The following is a 24392-nucleotide window of genomic DNA, read 5'->3' as shown; positions in this document are numbered from 1 at the left end:
CTGAAGACAGCTACAGTGTACTTACATATAATAAATAAATAAATCTTCAAAAAAAAAAAGATTTCTAGTAATCTAGTGTCATTATATTGCTTTCATAAAAGTCTATCCATTGGTATTTCATAAGGTAGAACCTTAAAGATCCATCTCTTATCTCATATACTCTTGTTCTTAAAATTCTGTATCACTGTTAGATATTTCTGATTAAAATATGATTTTCACTAATTCCCACTTCTGCTCCAAAATTAGTGTTCATAAATATATTAACTCTGTTGGAAAATATGTCTAACAAGGCTTCAAAGACCTAATTAAATCAGTCTGCAAAGCTTTTGTTTTTAGCCTATAACAAGGAATATCATGGGTCAAAGAGTCAAATTCCAAAGACGTGTACTTTTTATATGTTTTCTCTGTGGCTTCCTGCTCACAGCTACAAGATTTATGGCTAGAATTTTCCAGACTTTTAATTTTCAAATGTAGAATACATAATTAAGACCAGCTAAACAGGATAGTCTAAATTAGTAGGAAAGTATTTTATTTTAAAAGTTCTAGAAAGACCGTGTGGATCTGAGGATAAAACACCATAGCCAGACGAGGCAGAGGGCCACATACTTTAGGCCAGCTTGAGGCTATGGTGCTATCTCAAACAAACAACCCAAGAAACCCCCTCTTCTTCCTCTTCAACAACAACAACAACAACAACAGAATTTCAAGCAGTATTTTTAGTGGTAGAAAACCTGCCCAGCATACTTCAGGCCCTAGCTTCCATCTCTAGCAACAAACATGCTCTTGAGTGTTTTCATTTTCGATGCAGTGTCTTCTATATTGCCCAGGTTAGATTTGGGTCTGGGGTTAAGTGACCCTTCCATGTCAGCCTCCACAGTAGCTGGGTCTCCAAGGACTACTTCATCCTACAGTCCAGACTTGAGCATTTTCCTGTTTCCCTGCACAGAGCCCAGGATGTAGGTCTGGCTTCCCCGTGATTTCCACTGTGAAGCTCTCAGTGAGTCCTTTCATTCTTCCACTATTTGCCTTTAATGTTAGGTGGCTAGAGAACGCATTGTCAGTTCTGACTAAGGTCATTTTCCACTGCTGACAGAAAACTGCATGCTACAGCCAAGAAACTTCAATTATTTAGGTTTTCTCTATTGAAAGGTCTCTTACAAGTTCTGTGTGTATATGTGTGAGTGTGTGCGTGTCTGTCTGTGTAGAGGTCAGAGGTTGATGTCAGAATGATGTCTTCCCCATTCTCTTTCCGTCTGATCTTTTGAGAAAGGACCTCTTTACTGAGCCCAGAGCTCAGTGATTTGACTAGGCTGATCAGCAGATCCCAGGGACTCTTGTCTTTCTACCACTGGTGGGCAGGGGGTTACTCCAGTACTGAAATTACAAGTGCAGACTGTCACAGCGAGCTTTTTATTTGAGTTTGGGGATCTGACCTCAGGCATCCATGCTTGCACAGAAGCACTTTACCAATCAAGCCTCCCCAGCTCCTAAATGTTCCTTTCTGAGACATTCTGAGTGTCTAGCACATACCGGTAAACCCAGGGATACTTTTTAAGTCTAAGATAGTCTTTTCTACAAAGTCTCCCCATAGAATAGATGTTTAACCCTATTTCCATACGATCATGTAGGGATGTGGTTCACTGCATTTTCATACAATGCCTGTATATATTATCAGACAGAACCTAAGAGCCTGCTTTCTCCATCAGTGCCCCAGGTGATATCCTCCCCATTGATCAGAGTACACAATGCTCTATAGAACGTTTTCAATTAATATTTCAATTTTGACAAACGCACTCCTCCAAAAACATACTCAAAGATTTAACTACATTTGAATTGATTCATTTGCAATATCAAAGACATCTCAAGGGTCATGTTAAGAGATTTAAAAATATGTACTGGATTAAGAAAAAAAGATTAAATTGAAAGTTGCCATTCTCTGAGCAAATGTTTTTTCTTTCAGAGGCTATATGGCCCCTCCCACTGGCCTTGTGTCCTGCCTGGTTATTCCTCGATGTTCTCTTTTCGACTGCCTCCATCATGCATCTCTGTGCCATTTCCCTGGACCGCTATATAGCCATCAAAAAGCCAATTCAGGCCAATCAGTGCAACTCCCGGGCTACTACATTCATCAAGATCACAGTGGTATGGTTAATTTCAATAGGTACGTGGGGAATGCCAAAGGTACGGGCAGCCTCTATTTCCATATGGCCAGAATGCCAGGTCTGGTAACTAGGAAACCTCAGAGGTCGAGGCAATCCACTGAAACCCAGATACTTGTAGATCACATTCAGTGGGCAGCTCCTGAGCCATGCCATCAGTAAAATCTAAGTCAGCAGCAAGTCCATGTCTTCAGAATAAACCAGTGTTTACTGAGCTACCATTCCACTTTGATTTTGATATTCAGGAAGTTTAAGCTCCAAAGTATTGGTATTTGCCAACAAGTAGTTAAAGTCTAACTAGCTTGAGGAATCTAGCCCTCAAAGTAAATCAGCAAAAAATTAAATACATCGTAAATCATGTCTATCAGAATAAACAAAAGAGGAGGAAAAAGCCAACCTTGACAAATTTTGTATGCAGGCACCCAAGACCATAAACTGGCCGAGTAAGTCGGAGTTCCCGTGTGTACAGATTAAAGGCAGAGTTAAATATATACTTTAGTGATTTAACTCTCAAAAAGATGTTAAGCCAATGCTTAGAAATGATTTTTAGAAAGAAATCAATTTCCTTTAATCCATTACGTTTCTGAGCTCATTGTTTTGTTTTTTAAGGATTAGAATTTATTCTGTGTATGGCGCTTTGCCTGCACATATGTTGTATGTGCGTCGTGTGTGTGCCTCATGTCCAAGGAGAGCAGAGGAGGGCACTGGAGTTTCAGCAGGTTGTGAGTTACTTTTCCAGTCTGCTGTCATCATCAACACTCAGAGATAGCTGCTGCTAGGGTACCTCAAGAGAGTGTGGCACTCATTCGAAGCTCTCCTGAGTTAGTAGCAGAAAAAGGCTCGCAGATTTGTAACACATAAACTGACCAGGGATTTACTGCTTCCCAGTAGAAAGAACATTTTTTTTTTTTTTTTTTTTTTGAGACAGGGTTTCTCTGTAGCGCTGGCTGTCCTGGAACTCACTCTGTAGACCAGGCTGGCCTCGAACTCAGAAATTCGCCTGCCTCTGCCTCCCGAGTGCTGGGATTAAAGGCTTGTTCCACCACTGCCCAGCTGAAAGAACATTTTTTGAAAAGGAAAATACTGACGAGACCTGAAGTGCTAAAAGAGGAGAAAACAGCCATTGCTTGTTTCTAATCAGTGTCAGAATGTGTTTAATAAAGCAAGAAAGATACTGAAATTATCCCCACATTGCTGAAACATTGGCTCTAGAGCCTAAACATGTTTGAGAAGCCTGGGAGGAAGAAGGGTCAAGGGGACATCTTTAGAGAACACAGAGACTTTATGTCACACAGTAGATGATCAGAGCGGGAAAGAACAGCAGACATAACAAGGTAGGTCAGGGATCAGCAGTCTTTCTATAAAGAGCAGGAATATGGTGACAGTTTGTCAGAACTTATCGAAACAGAGGCTGGATAACCTGACTTCATAAACATCAAATTTTTGCTAATCTATAATGTGCAAGCTTCTAGGAATATATATATGGACAAAAGCCGGGTGGCGGCGGCACACATCTTTAATCCCGGCACTTGGGAGGCAGAGGGAGGCGAATCTCTGAGTCTGAGGCCAGCCTTGTCTACAGAGTGAATTCCAGGCTAGCCAGGGCTACATAGAAAAATCCTGTCTTGAAAAAGCCAAAAGCACAAAAAGAAAAAAAAAGTTACATGGGGGGGAAAAAAAAAGACAAAGCTCTAACAGACGGCTTAGCAGCTATGTGCTTTGTAAGTACCATAGACGGCTCAGACTTAATGTGCTGTAAGAGTTAAAGAAAGGCGTGTACCACCACACCTGGCTCAGGCAGCAGCTTTCTAAGGAAGAAGATTTTGTTTTCTCTAAAAAGTTAGGATTACACGATACTCATAACACCGAAAGATAAAATTCTTAGGTGTGCCTGTACAACCTCAAAGATAATAAGATAGATACTGCCTGAAAATTAAGACACCAAATCTCCAAATTCTCTCTAAATTAATTACCCTGGATATTAACCTTATCTTCTGAATTCTTTTCCAATATGAAGACTAGCAGATGCTCAGTTAGATTCCATTAGTCAAAGGATCTGTTGATAAATCCTGAACAGATTTGAAGGAACTACAGGTCTCAGGAATTATAAAGCACTCATTAGCAAGATGTTATTATGATAAACCTCAAAACAACTGACCTAAGAACAGATCATGAATGACTTAATTTATCTAACTTGGTCTTCCTTAGGCATCGCCATCCCAGTCCCTATTAAAGGAATAGAGACTGATGTGATTAATGCACACAACATCACCTGTGAGCTGACAAAGGACCGCTTTGGCAGTTTTATGGTCTTTGGGTCGCTGGCTGCTTTCTTTGCACCTCTCGCCATCATGGTAGTCACTTACTTTCTCACCATTCACACTTTACAGAAGAAAACTTACTTGGTCAAAACTAAGCCACCTCAACGCCTAACACGGTGGACTGTGCCCACAGTTTTCCTAAGGGAAGACTCATCCTTTTCATCACCAGAAAAGGTGGCAATGCTGGATGGGTCTCACAAGGATAAAATTCTACCTAACTCAAGTGATGAGACACTTATGCGAAGAATGTCCTCAGTTGGAAAAAAATCAGCCCAAACCATTTCTAATGAGCAGAGAGCCTTGAAGGCCCTTGGAGTTGTGTTTTTCCTCTTTCTGCTTATGTGGTGCCCCTTTTTTATTACAAATCTAACTTTAGCTCTGTGTGATTCCTGCAATCAGACCACTCTCAAAACGCTCCTGGAGATATTTGTGTGGATAGGCTACGTTTCCTCAGGGGTGAATCCTCTGATCTATACACTCTTCAATAAGACATTTCGGGAAGCATTTGGCAGGTACATCACCTGCAATTACCGAGCCACAAAGTCAGTAAAAGCACTTAGGAAGTGTTCCAGTACACTTTGTTTTGGGAATTCAATGGTAGAAAACTCTAAATTTTTCACAAGACATGGAATTCGAAATGGGATCAACCCTGCCATGTACCAGAGCCCAATGAGGCTCCGGAGTTCAACCATTCAGTCCTCACCAATCATCCTCCTCGATACCCTTCTCACTGAAAACGACGGCGACAGAGAGGGAGAGCAAGTCAGCTACACATAGCAGAACGGTCTGCCCTCTTCTGAGAGGTGATGAGCAGGACGCACGTGCACCATGGAAAGGCACAGAGTGAATGAAAACCCCACCGTCTCCTGAGTGAAGCACCAAGGCTGTCCAGCTTCCTTATCTAAACTAACTCAAGCATGGCTAAAGTAGATCTGATGGCTTCAAACAAGAGCAATCTCTACTCTGGTTTTCAAATACAACTAAATAAGTTGATAAATTTCAGTCTTTAAAAAAAAAATGAATGTCAACAAATTTTTAAGTTTCTAATTATATGTAAAGTTGTGTTAAGAAAGAAATAAAATGAAACAAAAAATATTAACTCTCTACGTTTTTAAGAGCACAAAGAACAATGACAGGACCAAGAGACAAAAGCAAAGACTGCAGGATCTAGGCCAGGGGATGGTTCAGTGCTTAGCACGCAGGAATAAGGAGCTGGTGTGGTCCCTGCACCCACATACAGAGCTGATGTACTGTTGCCTGCCTGCGATCTACTGCTGGGAGGCAGAGACAGGAGAATCCCTGAGCTTGGTGGTCAGCTCATCTTGCTGATCCAGTGAGCTCCAGATTCAGTGAGACACCCACCCCACAATACAAACTCAGAAAAACCTGCCGCATACTGAGTCTTCCTCTCCCCACAAATACACACGTAAAACCCTAAAACTAAATCAAACAACAAAAAAACCCATCGATCATATTTATCTGTAAGAGAAGAATGGCTTTAATGGTGATATAATTAACGTAGTCATGACTTTCCTCAGTCAGGAAGCTATGTTGACAGAAGCGATGGGGAGGACAGTAGTTAGATTCAGGCAATATAACAGAGCTTAGAAGCACAACTGTTAATAGGCATTTGATGAGCAGAGGCAGGTCCCCGGAAGAGGTGGAGGAGAAAGCAAAATTGTCCTTGGGTATTTGAACCGAGTTATATTCCTTAAAGGCATGAATCAGCATGCTGAAATGGGAACTATGGAACCTCAATTCAGAGGCCTGAGCAGTATGAGGTCTCACAAACCCAGGCCACCTCTGCCTGTATTTACCCAACAATGTGGTTGGCCTTCTGGAACACAATTTTCATTTTTATTGTTTGTTATTTCATCTTGCATTGATACAGGTGGAAATGAGTCAACCTGTACTGGACAGCTGACTAAATTTAGAAATGATATTCAGTTTAACCTCACCTCAATCTTTGCACCTACATTTTGTGCCATTTATTTATTTGTTTGTTTGTTTGTTTACAGTGTAAATACACTGTAGCTGTCTTCAGACGCACCAGAAGGGGGCATCAGATATCAATTTGGATGTGGTTGCTGGGATTTGAACTCAGGACCTTCAGAAGAGCAATCAGTGCTCTTTCTCGCTAAGCCATCTCACCAGCCCTTTTGTGCCATTCTTAACAGGGATCAGTAAATAGTAGTCAATTCTATTGGCTGTTGATGTATCCATTCAATGCTGTTTACACAAATGGTAAGCAAACTTAGGGGGAAGTGGTAATAAGGACAAGCCCATACCTTAGCTTTGCCATTGCAAGCTGCCATGAATTTATACTTGGTTCTCCTGCTCTGTCCCCGAGCCCTTCTAGGCGACTGAGTTTAAGATGATTATCTTATGAAATGTACGAGCGATGGAAAATCTTGTTACAAGTAAACCAGGCATATTCCTCTAGTGGTAGAATCTTTTCCTAAAGCATGGATGTAATGCACAGACCCAACATGGTACATATATGCATTGGCTCTGTATCATCTGCCAGCCAAAGTATATCTCATTTAATCCATTTATCATTAAAACACTAGGCATTTCGTCCTAGTGGTCTTGATGCTTCCAATAGCAAAAGGATGTGTTAGTTTAGTTAAAAAAATAAAATTATTTATACTATCCCATCCCCCCAAAAGAATAAAAGAAACAAAAGCCAGACACAGAAAAAAATTATTCTTCTTTGGTTAGAGGTTGTAATCTGATGAGTCTGTTGTATGTTAAGATTTATATTCTTGTCATGGCAAACATATTTTTCTCCTTTCTGATGCTTCAGATCAAACCCAGGGCTTCATGAATGCCAAGAAGGGTGTCCTATAACTGAGCCCCTCCCTAAGTCCCATCCCTAAGGAGACTTGTCAGACATCACACTGATAATATTCAAAACTCTATACTGTACTTTATGCACCAGGAAACATGGACATACAACTGTCTCATTAGTTCTAATCATATAGTTATCAGTAATACTTCCAAATACCCAACATGCTTGATACTGTTCACAGATTTCTATTACCACTCAAAAATATAGGCATGCCTACAAAAATAATTACAGAACCCATAAACTAGCATCACTATTACTTAAACAGAATCCTCAACCTTGCCTATAGCTAATGAGATCATTTTAGCATTTCTAGAATAGTTTACTGATTGAAATATAACATTAATATCAACTACTTAAGAAAAGGGAGCTGGGAGGTGGTGGCACACGCCTTTAATCCCAGCACTTGGGAGGCAGAGGCAGGCGGATTTCTGAGTTCGAGGCCAGCCTGGTCTACAAAGTGAGTTCCAGGACAGCCAGGGCTACACAGAGAAACCCTGTCTCGAAAAACCAAAAAAAAAAAAAGAAAAGAAAAAGAAAAACCAAATCATATACTTGAAAATAAATGTCATACAGGAAAACACATAGGACTTTAGATAAGAGGACACATACTTCTCAAGTGTTAAGGGCAACAAGGAAGTTTGAGAGTAACAGTATTCAAGGACGACAGCTCTGAGAAGCGCATGGCAGAGAAACCTGGATTTATCTATCTCAGACTGTCAGGAATCTAAGGCTCATCATTTAGATCCACAGCAATGGGAACTTTGCTAAGTGCTGTGAAACTTGATAACCTTAGCTTAAAAATATATACACAATATAGACATGGCTCAGTAGGTAAAGGCACTTTAAGGCCAAGCCTGACGACTTGATCTCTGGGAACCTACAAGAGAATTGACTCCTACAAGTTTTTCTCTTGCATCCGCATGTGTGATGTGGTACATATATGTCCACATACATACATACACACACACACACAAACAAACGTGTGTAACAAAACATTGAAAAAGAACACTTACTGGTTTCTAAGTTCCTTTCACCTTTAAAAATACAACTTTGAGAACTTCTTTACGTCTAGCCACTCTAGTAACTGAGCACATTTAACTCTCCTCATCACACAGACTTGGCAACAGGATCACTTGTCCCATGCAGGGTACATACACGCAACCTCGGCTACTTAGGAAGCTGAGGCAGGACAACCACTTGAGCACAGGACCAGCCTGGCTAACACTGCAGCCAGCACAGAACTCATCTGACTCACTCGCACCATCGCAAGGTCACGCTATGAGAAGTTTATTAACAAAAGATGGCTCACAGGTGACACCTACTGCTGAAACCGGAGATTTAGCACATGTAGGAGCCACAGGAAATACAGGGGCAAAAAGTTAAAACAAGCCAAGGAAAACTGAACAGAAAAACGTATTTTACTTCTCAACCCACAACATCGCTCAGACACACAGAACTAACCCTATTGTCCTTGCTCTGAACTTCGACATGGTCAAGTATTTTAGTTTCTATTTAAGAATCCGAAGACGAACAGAATCCACAGTTAGAAATTACTACCTGAACAAAATGAAGCCAAGTGACTCCACTGCTGCTCTTCTGACATCATCGTTGACATCACTTACCTAGGGGAAATTTCGGGTGATTAGAACACACATTTCATTAATAAGCTGATACAAACTCCCCATCATTAAATATAAATTAAGCTTTAATAGTATTTCTTCATTAAGTCTTTTTCCTTACAATGTATATCAAAATATACTATATAACTTAAGTATATACAGTAAATAAACTTAAGAAGTAGTGATACATGTAGGTTTTTAAGAGTCTTTCCTGGGGGCTGGAGAGATGGCTCAGCGTTTGGGAGCACTGACTGCTCTTCCAGAGGTCCTGAGTTCAAATCCCATTAACCACATGGTGGCTCACAACCATCTGTAATGAGATCTGATGCCCTCTTCTGGTGTGTCTGAAGATAGCTACAGTGTGTGTGTGTGTGTGTGTGTGTGTGTATGTATGTATGTGTGTATATATATAATAAATTAAAAAAAAAAAGTTTTCCTGGCACACCGTCAGGTACAGTGTCACTCTTTCTCAATGCTGCCTGCAAAAGAGAACTCTCAGCTCCCTTTCCAGCACCTTATCTGCCTGCATGCCGCCATGCTCCCTGCCATGATGATAATGGACTAGCCCTCTGAAACTGTAAGCCAGCCCCAATTAAATGCTTTCCTTTATAAGAGTTGCTATTGCCATGATGTCTCTTCATAGCAATAGAACCCTAACTAAGACAATGACCATGTACAAAGTCTAATCAATGTGAGACAAGTGTGTCTCTTGAAAGAAGAGGTAAGCATCGATTTCAAACCTTTCTACACTGGAAGTGATGTCATTTTTCCTTTTCCCACTGTGATAGGAATTCTCTAAGTTATATGTGGAATGAAAACTACTTGAACTGGCAACATTCTCAGTAAACTATGAAATCAAAAAGACTGTGAAAAAGCCTGCTGGAAAGCATGGGCATCAGGCTTTCTGTGCAGAAGATCTCTTGAAATAGACCATGTTCCTGTCAGTGGTACTAAAGTTAATTTCACTGGCTAGAAAACGTGGTTTCTTGATATGCCTATCTTAGGATGATCAAATACTCTCACCTGATCTTGTCTCTTACAAACAAGAATGCCCCTTGGGGTAGTTTCAGAAATTACACTTGACTGGTTTTGAAGACTATGCATGCTGACATAGTTCTGTTCTATTTCATTCTAAAAACTGACTGCTGAATTATGGACTTCTGTGTCCAATGAATAAGAATCTGAACTTGAGACCACTGACGATGGTCATACATATATATGTATATATGATGGTCATATATACAATGTACATAACCTATACCTCTTTGTGGTGGTTTGAATAGGTATGCTCCCACAGACTCGTGTGTTTGAATGCTTGGCCCAGAGCAGGTAGCATTCTTAGGAAGTGTGGCCTTGTTGGAGGAAGTGTGCCACTGTGGGAAGTGGGCTTGGGGTTCTCTGATGCTCAAGCTATGCCAGAGTAGTACAGTCTCTCCTTGCTGCCTGCAGATTAAGATGTAGAACTCTAATTCTGAGCTCTGTCTCTAGCACCATGCTGGCCTGTATGCTGCCAAGCTTCCCACCATAAAGACAATGGACTAAACCTCCAAAACTGTAAGCCAGCCCCAATTAAATGTTGTCTTTTGTAAGAGCTGCTGTGGTCATGGTAACCCTTCACGCAATGAAACCCTAACTAAGACATCTCTACTGTCCGACACCTGCAAACTTCCCCTTCCCTCCTGAAAAAGATTAGAGTACTTACAGCAACATGCAGCAGGCGCCGAATGGCTTTGTTGTTACCAGAGCCACAATAAGCCATGGCTACAGTATACATTCCAGATCTTCTAAGAATTGGGTCCTAAGAAAGAATAATTCCCATTATTCCTCAAAAGTGACTGCTGCTGGGCACTGTGAAGCAAGCCTGTAGTCCTAACTTCCTGGAGGCCTGAGTCCAGTTGTTACAGAATAGCCTGGGAAATAGAGTAAACCCCACTCTGAGCACAATCATCTCACTCCAGCCCACCCCAAAGAGCAACAAACCAAAACAGTAACTTACTGAACAATAGACAGGCTCCTTTAATGGAGAAACCATAAACCTTAAAATAAGTCATTTGTTACTGATAATGCTCAAAGTGAATGGGAAAAACGAACCCTCAATAAAGAAGCAATTGTTCTTAATTCCTAACAGTCTCTGCAATTATTTCTATCCTGCCTTATATTTTCTGGGAAGTCAAGTCAAGTTACTATCAATAGAACCAGCTATATGAAATCGACTCCCACTTTGGAAACAAAAAACAAAGAAGACAGGTAATATTTCCATATTCTTTTCTTTTTCTTATTTTTGGTTTTTCAAGACAGGGTTTCTCTGTATAACCCTGGCTGTCCAAGAACTGACTCTGTAAACTAGGCTTCACAGAGATCCCTCTGCCTCTGCCTCCAAAATGCTGGAATTAAAGGTATGAACCATGGTCATATTCTAATTCCCGTTTTCCTTATCTAATTCTTGAATATGGAACAATGAGCGGAAGAAATTCGGAGTCTGATGGCTGAATGAAATAATTAGTAATCCAGCCAATGAACTATAATGTATTAATCACATTACAAAGAAGAGAGTGACTCTGGCTACCCGCTGCATGCAACACCATCACAAAAATAAAAAGTATCAGAAAACCTTTACTCAAGTAAGTACAGAGAATGCCAATGTTTTATGAGAAAAAAGAAAAAAAAAAAACAGTAAGACAAACATTATACCTTATTAAAGGAGTATTAAGCCAGGCAGTGGTAGTACATACCTTTATTCCCAGCACTCGGGAGTTAGAGGCAATCAGATCTCTGTGAGTTTGAGACTAGCCTAGTCTACAGAGCAAGTTCCCAGAAGCCAAGGATACACAGAGAAACCCTGACTCATGCTTAAGGCATGCCTTTAATCCTAGCAACTGGGAGGCAGAGACAGGTGGATCTGTGAGGTGGAGGCCAGCCTGGTCTACATAGCAAGTACCAGGACAGCCAGGTCTGTTACAGAGAAAACTTGTCTCAAAATCTGGAAAACAACCAACCAACCCTAACTTGGGGAGTGCAGGGTGAAGCAGACAACTATTTAAGCATTCAAAAATATTATAAAATATATTATAAAATGTAGGATGCGGGGGGCGGGGGGGAGACAAGTAGAATCTCACCTTGTCACGACAGAGAGACTCAATGAGAGCATCAGCCTCCTCCATCCTCCCGTACATCACTAATGCAATGCCAACTGCCAGACCGCGCAGAATCTTCTCGTGCTGAGTCTCTTGTGCATAGCCAACCATATCCTCAATCGCTTGGGCATTTTTAGAACCTAACATAACCAAACCTAAGGCTAGGCCAGCTGCCTCCCCTGTAGTAAAGAGTAAAATAATGAACAACAGCAATGTGTAGAGTAAAGATATCCAATTGAAAGTGGCACCTATTTGCATCAGTTATCAAAATAACTATTAGCCTTCTGAGAGGAACTAACATTTTTTTTTTAAGATTTATTTCATGTGTAAGTGCTTTGCCTACATGTGTGTATGTGTAATCACAGATATGCCTGGTACTAGCAAAGCCAAAAGAGGATGGTAAATTCCTTACAACTAGAATTATGAGTAGTCGTAAGCCACACCACGTGGGCGTTGGGAACCAAACCCAGGTCTTCTGTAAGAGCAACAAGAGTGTTTAACTACTGAACTATGTCCACAGCCCTTGCCACCCTTAATAAAAGTACTTTTTACTATTATTTATTTATTTAATGTATGTATGTATGTGTGTGTGTCTGTACACGTGCATGTCTAAGAAGGTCAGAGGGAGCTGGATACCCTGGAGCTGGCATTACAGGCAGTTTTGAGCTGCCTAATGTACATGCTGGGAGTTGAAGTCAGGTATAAGAACATGGGCTTTTAACTGCTGAGCCATCTCTCCCCAACAATTTTTAAAAAGAGAGACAGTGTATGTGTCTCATCCATATACAATTTTTCTTTTAAATCTTGACAGTATTCACCATCAATCTTGTAATAAAGTCAAGAGACACTAGGCTAATTAAAAAAATAAAATTATCACTAAGCACCATAGAATATCCTCAGGACACATATAGTCCTGTTTAATAACTTCCTATTTGCACAAGTAACTTCTGTCAGAGCACTCTGTGTACACTCCTTTAGAAAGCCTACATTAAACAAAACAAAGCAAAAAAACCAAGATAAACTCGCTAAATGGAGCAAATTCTGCTCCCTCTTTAACAAGAGAAAACTTTGATTTTAAGGACAACAACTAGCTAGCTTTTCTATCGTGTAATGCCAACTGCAAGACTAGGCAAGAATTTTCTCATCTTGAGTTTTTAGAAAACTCCTTTAAAGGAGACTATAAAAAGGCATGTAAAAACATGACAAGTATATTAATCACAAGGTTTCCTGTTCGCAGGAACAAGGGCTCACCTGTCACAGCATCATCCTGATACAGGTTTGTTTTCAGCAAATCATACACATCCTGACGTGCAGTTCCCATTGCAGCCAAACCAAGGCCCAGGCTGCCTCCATGTCGAACAATCTAGGGCAAAAAGCATTGGCTCTAAAAATCCACAACACAGGACTTAAAATCCAAACTTTAATTCTAAAGAACACATGTGTATGCACATCCACCCCACAACTCCCACCTCACCTAGGCTGGTTTACACTCACTGTGTAGCTAAGGGTGATCTTGAACTGTTTGATCCTACCTCTACTTCAGAGGGTGTCCCAGATAATCAGGAGCCCTGTGGTAACTAGGCAATTTTATTTATGGTATCTGTTGGCATAAACAGTGACTTGAAAAGTATGTGAGAGAAAAGACGATGGTCGGAGTATACCTCCGTTACTTTACATGAGAAAGACTAAACAGTACTAACAGGCAAATGCCAGTAGGATTAGGAAGCCAGGTAGGTGACATCTGCAGATGTCTGTGGGCTTAGGAGGAGGAAGAGGCAGTACAGACGAAGAAGCCAGAATGAAAAGGAGAAAGCACCTAACGTGGTTGTGAAGAGAGAATGGGGTGAGAACACAAGGTTGGCCTTCATGTGAAGGAGGCTTTGGAAGTTGTCCATTTTGAATGTACAGTTCATTCTTATTGATGGCGACACTCCAGATTGCTCTGGGAGTTCTTTTTCCACTGGCTGACCTTGGTGGAACTGTCATTTAAGAAGTTCCCACCTTGCCCTAACTGAAGTGTGGGTGCTACTAAAGCCAGCGCAGTAGGGTGCCCCACCTCTAGAATTGTAATGTCTTCAACTAGAGAAATCAAAACGACAAAAATATTTCAAGTTTGTTCATCCTGACAACAGGTCCTGGGAGAGCTAACCCACATTAGCTTCTGTTTATATTTAATGCATCACTCAGAATTGCCCAGCTTTGAGTAAAAAGCTGGTCATTAACATCTTCATTAATTATATAAGATACTTTTGATGAACTCCTTGCTCCAGTGAGAAGAGGCTTCTATTACTAGTCTTTTGTTGTTTGCTTTGTGTGTGGCCATCCATAAACCATCCAGTAATGGTTTATGCTACTCTGGATGCCCTGAATTTCCTTTAAAATGGTATAGTTAACCAGGTGTAAAGTAAGATCAATACAGTGATAACATTCCATGATATTTAAGTAAGGACACTGCATGGGTTTTTTTTTTGTTTTTTTTTTTTTAATTTACTCATTCATTCATTCATTCATTCATTCACGACAGGGTTTCTCTGAGTAGCCCTGGATATCCTGGAACTCACTCTACAGTCCAGTACTCTGGCCTGGAACTCAGAGATCCCCCAGCCTCTGCCTCATAGGTGCTGGGGTTAAAGGTATTCGCCATCACCACCACACAGCTGAGACCGTTGTGTTTCAGACACTTAAAACTGCCTTGTTTCAGCTGATCTTAAAGGACTAAGAAGCACATTTTTTTTTTTAGCTGTGACTCCAGACAGGATCCAGAGAGGAAGTGTGGAGCCTCTTCTCTGGGTTTGATGGAGAGTTCCTTTACCCTTCTGTGTTAGCCTCTTAAAGTACAGTATCAACCTTAAAAGGGCACAGGAAAGGGTGAAGAAGCACAATTTTAAGAGAGGGGAAATGACTAGTAAGTCTGATGACTCAGTGCTGTGATTCCAGCACTCAGGAGGCTGAGGTGGAGAATGTCTGAGCTGGAAGGCAGCTTGAGCTAAATAGCAAGACACTATTTCAAGAAAACCAAAACTCAAACAAAAGCAGCATCAACACAAACCCCAAAATGACTATTGAAAGGACTGTTTTTGGTTTCCCAAATCCTAAAAAATCTATTCACTGAAATACTGAGCAAATGCATAATTTCCTTGATCAGTGGTTCTCAACCTCCCCAATCCTGCAGCCACTAATACAGATCCTCATGTTGGGGTGACCTCCAACTATAAAACTATTTTCATAGTTTTATACCTCATAACTATATAAATTTAGCTGTTATGAATTATAATGTAAATATCAGATATACAGGATATCTGATATACAACTCCTGCGAAAGAGTCATTTGACTCCCAAAGGGGTCGAGACTCACAGGTTAAGAACCACTGTCCTAGATTCTCAAACAATGGAGATTTGGTTTTTCACCCTAATACTTACATCATTGCTGGCATTCTTGAGCTGATTAAGGAGATAGTCAATTATGTCACCACCATGATTGGCATGAATGAGACCCAATGCATAGAGACCGCCCCCTTCCTGATAGGCTGATCCTGGAGAAGTGTCCTTAGGAAGGTATGTTGCCATTAACTGTAGTGCTTCCTTCTCATGGCCCTGCGAATTTGAGTCACAAAGAGGTAAGAAAAACATAGAGGAAAGCAGCTGCAGCGACTTCTCCAGAGCCCACTTGATGGCTGGGAACAAAACGATCTCATCCACCAGCTCCACCACTCACACAGGAGACTGTAGAGACCCAGTGAGGCCTGGTTAGAAAATATTCTAACTAGATCCATTTTTTACTTTGCTTTACAAATGTTTCCCCAAATTAACTTAGACTACACAGCATTTTAATAAACTGTTAGAAAATGGCTTAGTTCTCACAGGAAGAGGAATTCTACCTTTTACTAAAAAGAAACAGACACTTATTTAGTGCCTTTTTACTTCACTCTTCCCTGTCCCAGGACTGACCTGATCTCACAACATATACGTGTTGATTAATTACAATAACTAATGCTTCTTTGCCCCTCCAGAATGGATTCCTCTGCAATGACCAGTCATAATGAATACAATCTATTACCTTATGGATTACACCCAAGCTGGCAGTTGCAGTAAATTTGGCCCAGTTGGTGGCTCTGGCCAACCATTCCAAGTTATCTCTGTAAAAAAGAAAAGCAACCTGAGCATTATTAATCCCAACTTCCTCCTAGGTAAGCTGTTCCCTTTTCGGAGAAAGAATCTAGTACTCTAGCCCAGACTGGTCTTCAACAGTGAGCCTCCTGCCTTAGCCTCCCAAGCACTGGAGTTTTTTTTTTTTTTTTTTTTTAAAGACAGGGTTTTTCTGTGTAGCACAGGCTGCCCTGGAATTCAATCTGTAGACCAAGTTAGCACTGAACTCAAATCTGACTGCCTCTGCCTCCCAAGTGCCCACAACCACCACCTGGCTCTTCAGAGTCTTAAAATGCAAGATATATAATTCTACTTTCAATAAAAGGAAAAGTATGTATCTTTTTCCTTCAAGTTACCTAAAGAACTAATAAAAGTTATTATAAGTAAACATAAAAACAATATATATTTAATAAGCAAAACATACATAAAATTCAAGACTAGCTGAAAGTACAATAAGAAATACTCTCAGTGCAATCTTGGCTTTAAAGCCATTTAGAGAGTGGTGCTGAATGACGAGAGCCCAGTGGTTAAGGGTAGGTACTGCTCTCACAGAGAACCGAAGCTCAGTTTCCAGCACCCAAGTCAAGGGTTCACAAAGTCCTGGAAATTCAGCTCCTCTTCTGGCCTCCAAATGCAACCATACATACCCTACCCCAGATATACAGGAATATAGACATTTTTAAAAATTGCACCAAGGTAGAATTTTCCAAGCATATTTACCTAAGAAACTGGTCACTGGTAGTACCACAGTGCATGAATGAGTTTGCTATTACAGTTGCTGTATGACATACAGAATTTCGTACTGCATCCTACAAAAACAAATGCAGAGACCTCTTTATCACTGGCAAAGTATTTATACATACATGTGCTCACATACATTCAGAAGCTCTATTCTGCAGCAAAATCAGAAAACTATTGAAATGAGATTTAAAATATGAATCTTGGGCCATCTCTTTATGTAAAGATAAAATAGCTAGTCTGTAAAAGTAAGACAAAGAGTTTTATTTGCAGTATTAACTTAAGATCATGGTCAGACTTATGTTTGTTTTATGGCACAGGTTTCATGTCACCCAAACAGGCCTGAACTTGCTTGAGCTCCCGACACTCTGACGTCAGCTCCAGCCTGTGGAGTCTAGGAGTATCACAACCCAGCTCAGTTACAGATCTGAAGTGTGAATTCACATCTCCTTACTCCCCTCTTTCTAAAGAGTCTAACTATTCAGTTAACTACTCAGACATTTCTATTTCTCCTCAGCATCTTGCCTGATGTCTCCAAGGTGTTGGAGTAACTTAAGTAGCAATGCTATAATTTTTCCCACCTGCACCTCTGACAGTTACCAAATTATATACGCATCAATGTAGGAATGTATTAACAGTACTGGGGATATAACCCAAGGCCTTTTACATTCCAGGCAAGCTCTCTACTCCTGAACTACCTCTGGAGCCCTAATATACTTATGAATTTTTGAATCTGTATCTTTCTGCTATTTGTAATCATGTACTTAAGGTTTCAGAAGGCACTGCATGTATGTGCACAAATCAAACACTGTTTAGTCACTGAATAGGATATGGCTATAAGAAAAGAGCAAATGTCTCCAGGAAGGCATACTGAGTAAGAAAGAAGAAAGATTTTTCAAATGCTATTTATCTTTTTCATATGAAAACATTTTACTCCTAAGAAAAAGTTTATTTAGTGCACTACAAAGAGATCAGTGGGCTAGCAACAATAATGAACTATACCTTGAAAATACCTTGTTGTGTGTGTGAGTGTTCACATGGGAGCATGTGTCACCCCAGGAGCTGACCACCTTGCTTTTTGAGACAGGGTCTCTCACTGGCCTGGTGTTCAACAAACAGGCCATGATGGTTAGCTGGTGAGCTCCAGGGATTCGCCTGACTCCCCAATACCAGTATTACAAACATACATCATGACATCCACCAATTATTTTGTGGATTCTGGGGACTGAACTCATGTCTTTGTGTTTGCAAAACAAGCACTTCACCAGCTGAGCTATTGTTCTGGCCCTTTAGAACTAAAGATGCAATCACACCTGCTCAAAAATTAAAATTTGTTTGGATCAATATCTCAATAAACATAACAACAAAGTCTGAGTCTGCTCAAGACTGATGGTAGAGTGGGAAATACAGTCATATAAACTATATTAATATCTTGACTGTACTATCATGTTCAACTGTTAAGATAAAAATATATTTAAAATGAAAACAAAAAATTTGCCACACTCCTGAACAAGTGACTAGGACAACAGGAACTCAATCCTTGCTACTTCCTTCCTACTAAAGTAGGACCTTTCTCATGCTGGAAAGTCAATGCAGAGACAACTCACACATGCTGAGCAGATGTTCTTACACGGAGGTCAGCCGCACTCATTGTTATTTTTACAAAACCTTTTTTTTGTTTGTTTGTTTGTTTGGTTGGTTGGTTGGGTTTTTTTTTGGTTTTTCGAGACAGGGTTTCTCTGTGTAGTCCTGGCTGTCCTGGAACTCAGAAATTCGCCTGCCTCTGCTTCCCAAGCAGAATTCTGCTGGGATTAAAGGCATGCGCCACCACGCCCAGCTACAAAACCTTAACATCTTCTTGATTATAGGCATAAAACAGAGCCTCAGGAGGTCTAAGAGAATGCTCCATGACAGAACACTTCCTACCTTTGTGTTTTTTAGAATCATGAGGTCTGTGTTATTATTTCGTATTAGGAACTGCAGGTGTAATTCAATAGCCATTTCACCACTTAAAATCTTAATCATTTTCAATGTCTGGTCCTTGGGCTCTGGACTCTAGCAAAACAAAAGGAATAAAAATATTAATATTAATAAAGATCACTATGCCAGTTTTATTTCATCAGTCTTAAACCAATGAAAGCAATCACAGTCACACGCACACACACTTGCACACTCACAACACACAACATACAACATACACTCTCTCATACTTACACACCCTCCCTTTCTCATACTTCAATGACAGGACCTAAAAAATTCAACTATCATTGTTTGGATAAAACACAATATCCTTTATTACAGTTCACTGAAATAGACTACAAGTTCAAGAGAAGAAAACAATTTATATCAAGGAAGCTTTTTAAGCCAAAATTTATTTTATTTTATTTTATTTTTTTAATTTATATATGTCTGTGAGAATGTATGCCATGTGTGTGCAGGTATCAGAAGAAAGCATCAGGTTTCCCAAAGATGAGTTACCGATGGATGGGAGCCTTCTAACATGGGTGACAGGAAACCATCTAAGGTCTCCTGAAAGCAACAGTTTTAACTGCCGAGCTACCTCTCAGGACCCCCTGGTAACTCATATTTACTTTATCTGTGTGGGTGCTTGCCTTTATGGATTGGCTGTGTACCATTTCCATGCCTGGTTCCCAGAAGCCAGAAGGAGGAATAAGATGCCCTGGAACTGGAGTTACAGATAGCTGTGAACCACAATGTAGGTGCTAGAACTAAATCTGGGTCTTCTGGATGAATTTTCATAGAAAATCTGTTTTTATAAAATGACTCTGACATCACAAAACAAAAAAAACCCAAAACTTTAAAAAAAACTAAAGTATATATATTATGTATGTAAAACACTGTGCTGGTCATGGTCCCAACACTTGTCAGGCAGAATTCAAGTCTGATCTAACCGTACTGAATTCCAGCCAGTGCTGCAGAATGACAGCTCCCCCTGTCTCCCCACCCTACCTCAAAATAATGAAGAAAAAGAAGCAGAAGAGGAGGAGGAGGAGGAGGAGAAAGAAGGAAGAGGAAGAAGAATAAAAAGCCCCATGAGAGTCCTTGAGCACACTCTAGGCACACTCACCGCATCTGGTGTCTTCCCGGCCACTGCACTGGCTGTCTTCTCCTCCGTCTCCATGGGGTCACTGAAATGAGGAAAGCCAACCGTCAACACTTCGATAAATCTCTTCTAAATAGAAGTTACAGGCAATTTAGTTATAGCGTAGATCTGAACTATGTCCAAATTATTCTACAAGAAAATAAATTTATTTTGTGGGTATTATTCAATAAGAAATAAGACTCTAGCATCTCTAAGATGGAGGAAGCAGTTACTAAATTTTCCCCTAATAAACTCTTTAAAAAAACAAAAATAAACAAAAATAAATCTAGTTAGCAAAATTCTTGAACAGGGGAAACTAAAACAGGGGAAAACAAATTCTTGTGCATTCCTCAGTCAGGTAGAGCTGGACCACCAGCAGCTAAGAACACAGTGTTCAGTAAACCCTGGGGTCCCTCAAATCTAAAGCTAAGAACACAGTGTTCAGTGAACCCTGGGGTCCCTCAAATCTAAAGCTAAGAACACAGTGTTCAGTGAACCCTGGGATCCCTCAAATCTAAAGCTAAGAACACAGTGTTCAGTAAACCCTGGGACCCCTCAAATCTAAAGCTAAGAACACAGTGTTCAGTGAACCCTGGGACCCCTCAAATCTAAAGCTAAGAACACAGTGTTCAGTNAACCCTGGGACCCCTCAAATCTAAAGCTAAGAACACAGTGTTCAGTGAACCCTGGGACCCCTCAAATCTAAAGCTAAGAACACAGTGTTCAGTAAACCCTGGGATCCCTCAAATCTAAAGCTAAGAACACAGTGTTCAGTAAACCCTGGGGTCCCTCAAATCTAAAGCCAGACAACTGACACTTGCTCCGAGGTCAGAGACAATGCTGGAGAGAAAACACACACTGTTGTTTTGTTTGCTACCTCACAAACACAACACAAGAGAAAGAAAGTTTTAGAGAACATTGAAAATAGAAAAATAAGCTTAAACACGCTACCTCTGTAAAAGTTTAGGAAAGCTAATTTTAGTAAAATAAATCAAAGAAAATTATAATAATAATATACAATATATGAGAAATTTTATTTTAAGTAGTAGACATTTCAGGCATGGTGGCACATGCGTTTAATACTAGCATTAAGGAGGCAGAGACAGGTGGAGCTCTGAGTTTGAGGCCAGTCTGGTCTACACAATGAATTGCAGGCTAGCCAGGATTATAGAGCAAGATTCTTTCCAAAAGGGGGTGGGGGAGGGGGAAGTGGGGGGAGTATTTAAAATCAAAAAAAGAGAATCAGGGCTGGAGAGATGGCTCAGCGGTTAAGAGCACTGATTGCTCTTACAGAGGTCCTGAGTTCAATTCCCAGCAGCCACATGGAGGCTCACAACCATCTGTAATGTGATCTGATGCCCTTTCTGGTGTATCTGAAGACAGCTACAGTGTACTCATAAATAAAATAAATCTATCTTAAAAAGAGAGAGACAGAGACAGAGAGAATATCAGTCTGGGTGAGAACGTAGGTCATTCGATAGTGTTTGCACAGCATGCATGAAGCACTGGGTTCAACCCTTATCACTACAGAGAACTGCACAGTAGCCAATGCGCTTATCCCAGCACTCTGCCAGCCTGGGGAAAGCTCCTGTCTCAAAACAAAACAAATCAGAATTAGAGAAACTCAGAAATTAAAATTTTCAGATGAGGAATTTTCAGATGAGGAAAAAAAAAGTCCAATCATTTCAGAAAAGATTAATTCACAATGAAATGACAGCAGAGAAACATAGAATGACTTTAAAAAGAATTTACGAACAAAGAACAAAATTCAACAAAAAAAATTCTATAAATAAACAAGGGTAAATATAGGGGGAGAGCAGGAAACTAAATGTTATTCCCTCACATCAGGAACAAAGGAGAGTCACTTTCATTCTATTCTACAATACAATGGGAATCCCAGCCAGTGCAGAAAGAAGGGGAAAGAGGAGGTACAGAGAGAAAGGGAGACGTGATCTATTGGCAGATGTTTGTATGACTCCTATAGACAAAGTTTTATAGAAAGGTTGATCTGTTTTTAAATTTTTCTAAAGCTAAAAAGTAAATAAGTACCATGTTCATAGATTATGGGCTGAATATTGCCAGGGTTACAGGTTCAGTATTGTGAGGTTTCAGTGAAGAGATTCAACATAATCCCAGTCAAAATGCCCACAGGCTCACAGAAATGCAACAGATCTATAATAGCCACAAAAAAAAAAAAAAAAAAAAAAAAAAAAAAGTGGATCTAGGGGTTTGAGATGTATCACAGTGGTAGAGTGTCTGTACAGAATTTACAAGGATCCCAGCAATGGGACAAAAACATCTCATATTATCTGAGTGTAAGACACCATAAGTCTTAGAAATAAAAAAGGTAGTACTCATAAAAAAAGACAAATAGGTCAACAGGAAAGCAAAGTGGGGAGAAAAGATCTTACAAGTGCCTACAGAACAGTCCTTTAGACTTAAGCATTCAATGGCTCCTTCCCCAAAAAACTAAATACTTCATAGTCCTCCCAAAACAACATGGTCAGGCACGTCACAGCAACACTATACTATTCTGGTACCAATCTTCTCTTCAGGGAATTCGCTTCCTATTGCTCTGATCAACACCACCAGCAGCAGCACAACACAACAACAACAACAACAACAAAGGTGGGAGCGGGGTATTACTTGGCCTAAATGTCCCACTCTCAGTCCATCATGAGGGAGTCAGAAAAGGAACTCGTGGCAGGAATCTGGAGGCAGAACTAAAGCCGAGGCCACGGGGGAACACTGTCACTGCCTGGTCCTACAGTTGCTCAGTTTGCTCTTTTATACAACCACTGGCACAGGGTAGCAATGCCCACAGTAGACTGCCCCCCCACCCCGCATCATTAATCAAGTAATTGCCCTACAGACCTGCCTATAGGCAATCTGATGGAAGGAACTTCTTAACCAAGATCCCTTCTTCTCAGATGACTATGTCAAACTGTCTGCTGTGTCAAACTGGCACAGACCCTCATCAGCACACTATGTAAATAGGGCTTATACTGTTTTGTCTAAGGACTAACCCTCCCCGTCAGTCAGTCTAATTGGTCAGCATGCCTGTAAATATAGCTATGGAGCCTTGAAGAATACTTTCAAGACCTAGAATTTTGTTTGAAATTTATGAGGAAGGCATTAACAGTTGAAAGGGAAGAGAGATCTTAATAGGTTTCAAAACTCTTATTGCTAAACAGACAGTTTTGGAAGAAAAAAAAATGCTTGAACAGTCAAGATACAAACAAATTACTCTGCTGGTCTAAACATATATCGATACGAAGGGGAAACTGCATGTTTTGTGGGTCTAAGATATTATTGGTTTTACCACAAGTGCAAAGCTCAGAACATTTCTTTCTAAATATTTAGCCCAGATGAATATGAGACAAATATCTTGGACCACCTATCCCACATATTTTATTATAACTGATTAGTAGCCCCATGCTATCTGACACGCTTTCCTTACCACCCAATCCTTTCTATTTCTTTCTAGAAGGATTCACTTTGGTTGTCCTTACTTTGCATATCGTAGTATAAGACTGGGCAATAACACAAGACCTTATAACCTGTAGAAGCTAATAGTTAACTTGTTTATTCTTAAAATCTACTCTCCATGAATATCCTACTGATTCCCCAGAAGAATACAGATGTGCAGTTAGCTCTGATGCAGAAGAAGATACTGATACCTGTCTTTCTCTGATCCTGGCACAGTCCCTGTATTGGTAGATCCAGGCACAGAAGCAATAGGGGTACCAACAGTTCGAAGATTCTGGATGACAGATGACAAAAACTGCTGGCTAGCACTTTCGTACAAATCAAAACAAATCTGATAGGCCATCAGCAGGTTGTCCTCCTTTACCAGTTTTTCTAAAATATCACTCACAGCCTGAGGATCATCTAAGAAAATTAAGCACTGAAATGGAAATAAAGAACAAGCACATAGTAACTGAAAACTTCATCTGCAAAGGTACTTAGAGCATGACAAATAGTCCCCAGCAAAAAGTGTCTCTAGCCTAGCATTCTATTCAGAACCAACACTAAGTAAATTTTTCCTAAAAAATCACATTTACAGTCCTAATACTGTGCCTGCTGGCTAGCAATATTAGCTGCTGAATCAATTTTCACTTCTTTTTATTGAGACAGGATCTCATCGTGTATCCTTGACTAGCTAACTGGCCTGGAACTTGCTAGGTATGTAGACCAGGCTGGCCTCAAACTCAAACAGATATCTTCCCGGCTCAGCCTCCTGAATGCTGAGAGTAAAGGTGGGCACTAGCACACCCAGCAAGTGTGACTTCTTCTTCCTTTTTTTTTTTTTTTTTTTTTT

The 24392-nt window shown here is 40.3% G+C and overlaps 2 protein-coding genes and 1 non-coding gene across 3 annotated transcripts in view; 1 reads left to right on the top strand and 2 right to left on the bottom strand.

The window, feature by feature from the left end:
• The window catches only part of Htr2b (5-hydroxytryptamine receptor 2B), a 9876-nt gene extending 4619 nt beyond the window's left edge, over positions 1 to 5257 (top strand). Inside the window, 3 exon segments of the mRNA XM_029475161.1 lie at positions 1961 to 2190; positions 2192 to 2225; positions 4368 to 5257. Coding sequence (XP_029331021.1) covers positions 1961 to 2190; positions 2192 to 2225; positions 4368 to 5257 — 1154 coding nt within the window.
• Positions 1 to 24392, bottom strand: part of Psmd1 (proteasome 26S subunit, non-ATPase 1) — an 80139-nt gene that overhangs the window by 34545 nt on the left and 21202 nt on the right. The window contains exons 7-16 of the mRNA XM_021166195.2: positions 23752 to 23978; positions 20057 to 20117; positions 18895 to 19023; positions 16951 to 17039; positions 16142 to 16220; positions 15505 to 15678; positions 13336 to 13447; positions 12067 to 12263; positions 10653 to 10748; positions 8889 to 8953 (exon numbers count right to left, since the gene is read on the bottom strand). Coding sequence (XP_021021854.1) covers positions 8889 to 8953; positions 10653 to 10748; positions 12067 to 12263; positions 13336 to 13447; positions 15505 to 15678; positions 16142 to 16220; positions 16951 to 17039; positions 18895 to 19023; positions 20057 to 20117; positions 23752 to 23978 — 1229 coding nt within the window. The remainder of the gene's footprint in view (positions 1 to 8888; positions 8954 to 10652; positions 10749 to 12066; positions 12264 to 13335; positions 13448 to 15504; positions 15679 to 16141; positions 16221 to 16950; positions 17040 to 18894; positions 19024 to 20056; positions 20118 to 23751; positions 23979 to 24392) is intronic.
• LOC115032517 lies at positions 14823 to 14944 on the bottom strand. The gene has a single exon (XR_003838173.1). It is a non-coding gene; the product is annotated as a small nucleolar RNA SNORA26 (small nucleolar RNA).

This window comes from Mus caroli, chromosome 1, assembly GCF_900094665.2.
Source record: "Mus caroli chromosome 1, CAROLI_EIJ_v1.1, whole genome shotgun sequence".
Taxonomy (NCBI): Eukaryota; Metazoa; Chordata; class Mammalia; order Rodentia; family Muridae; genus Mus; species Mus caroli.
This window is presented reverse-complemented; position numbering and strand designations above follow the sequence as displayed.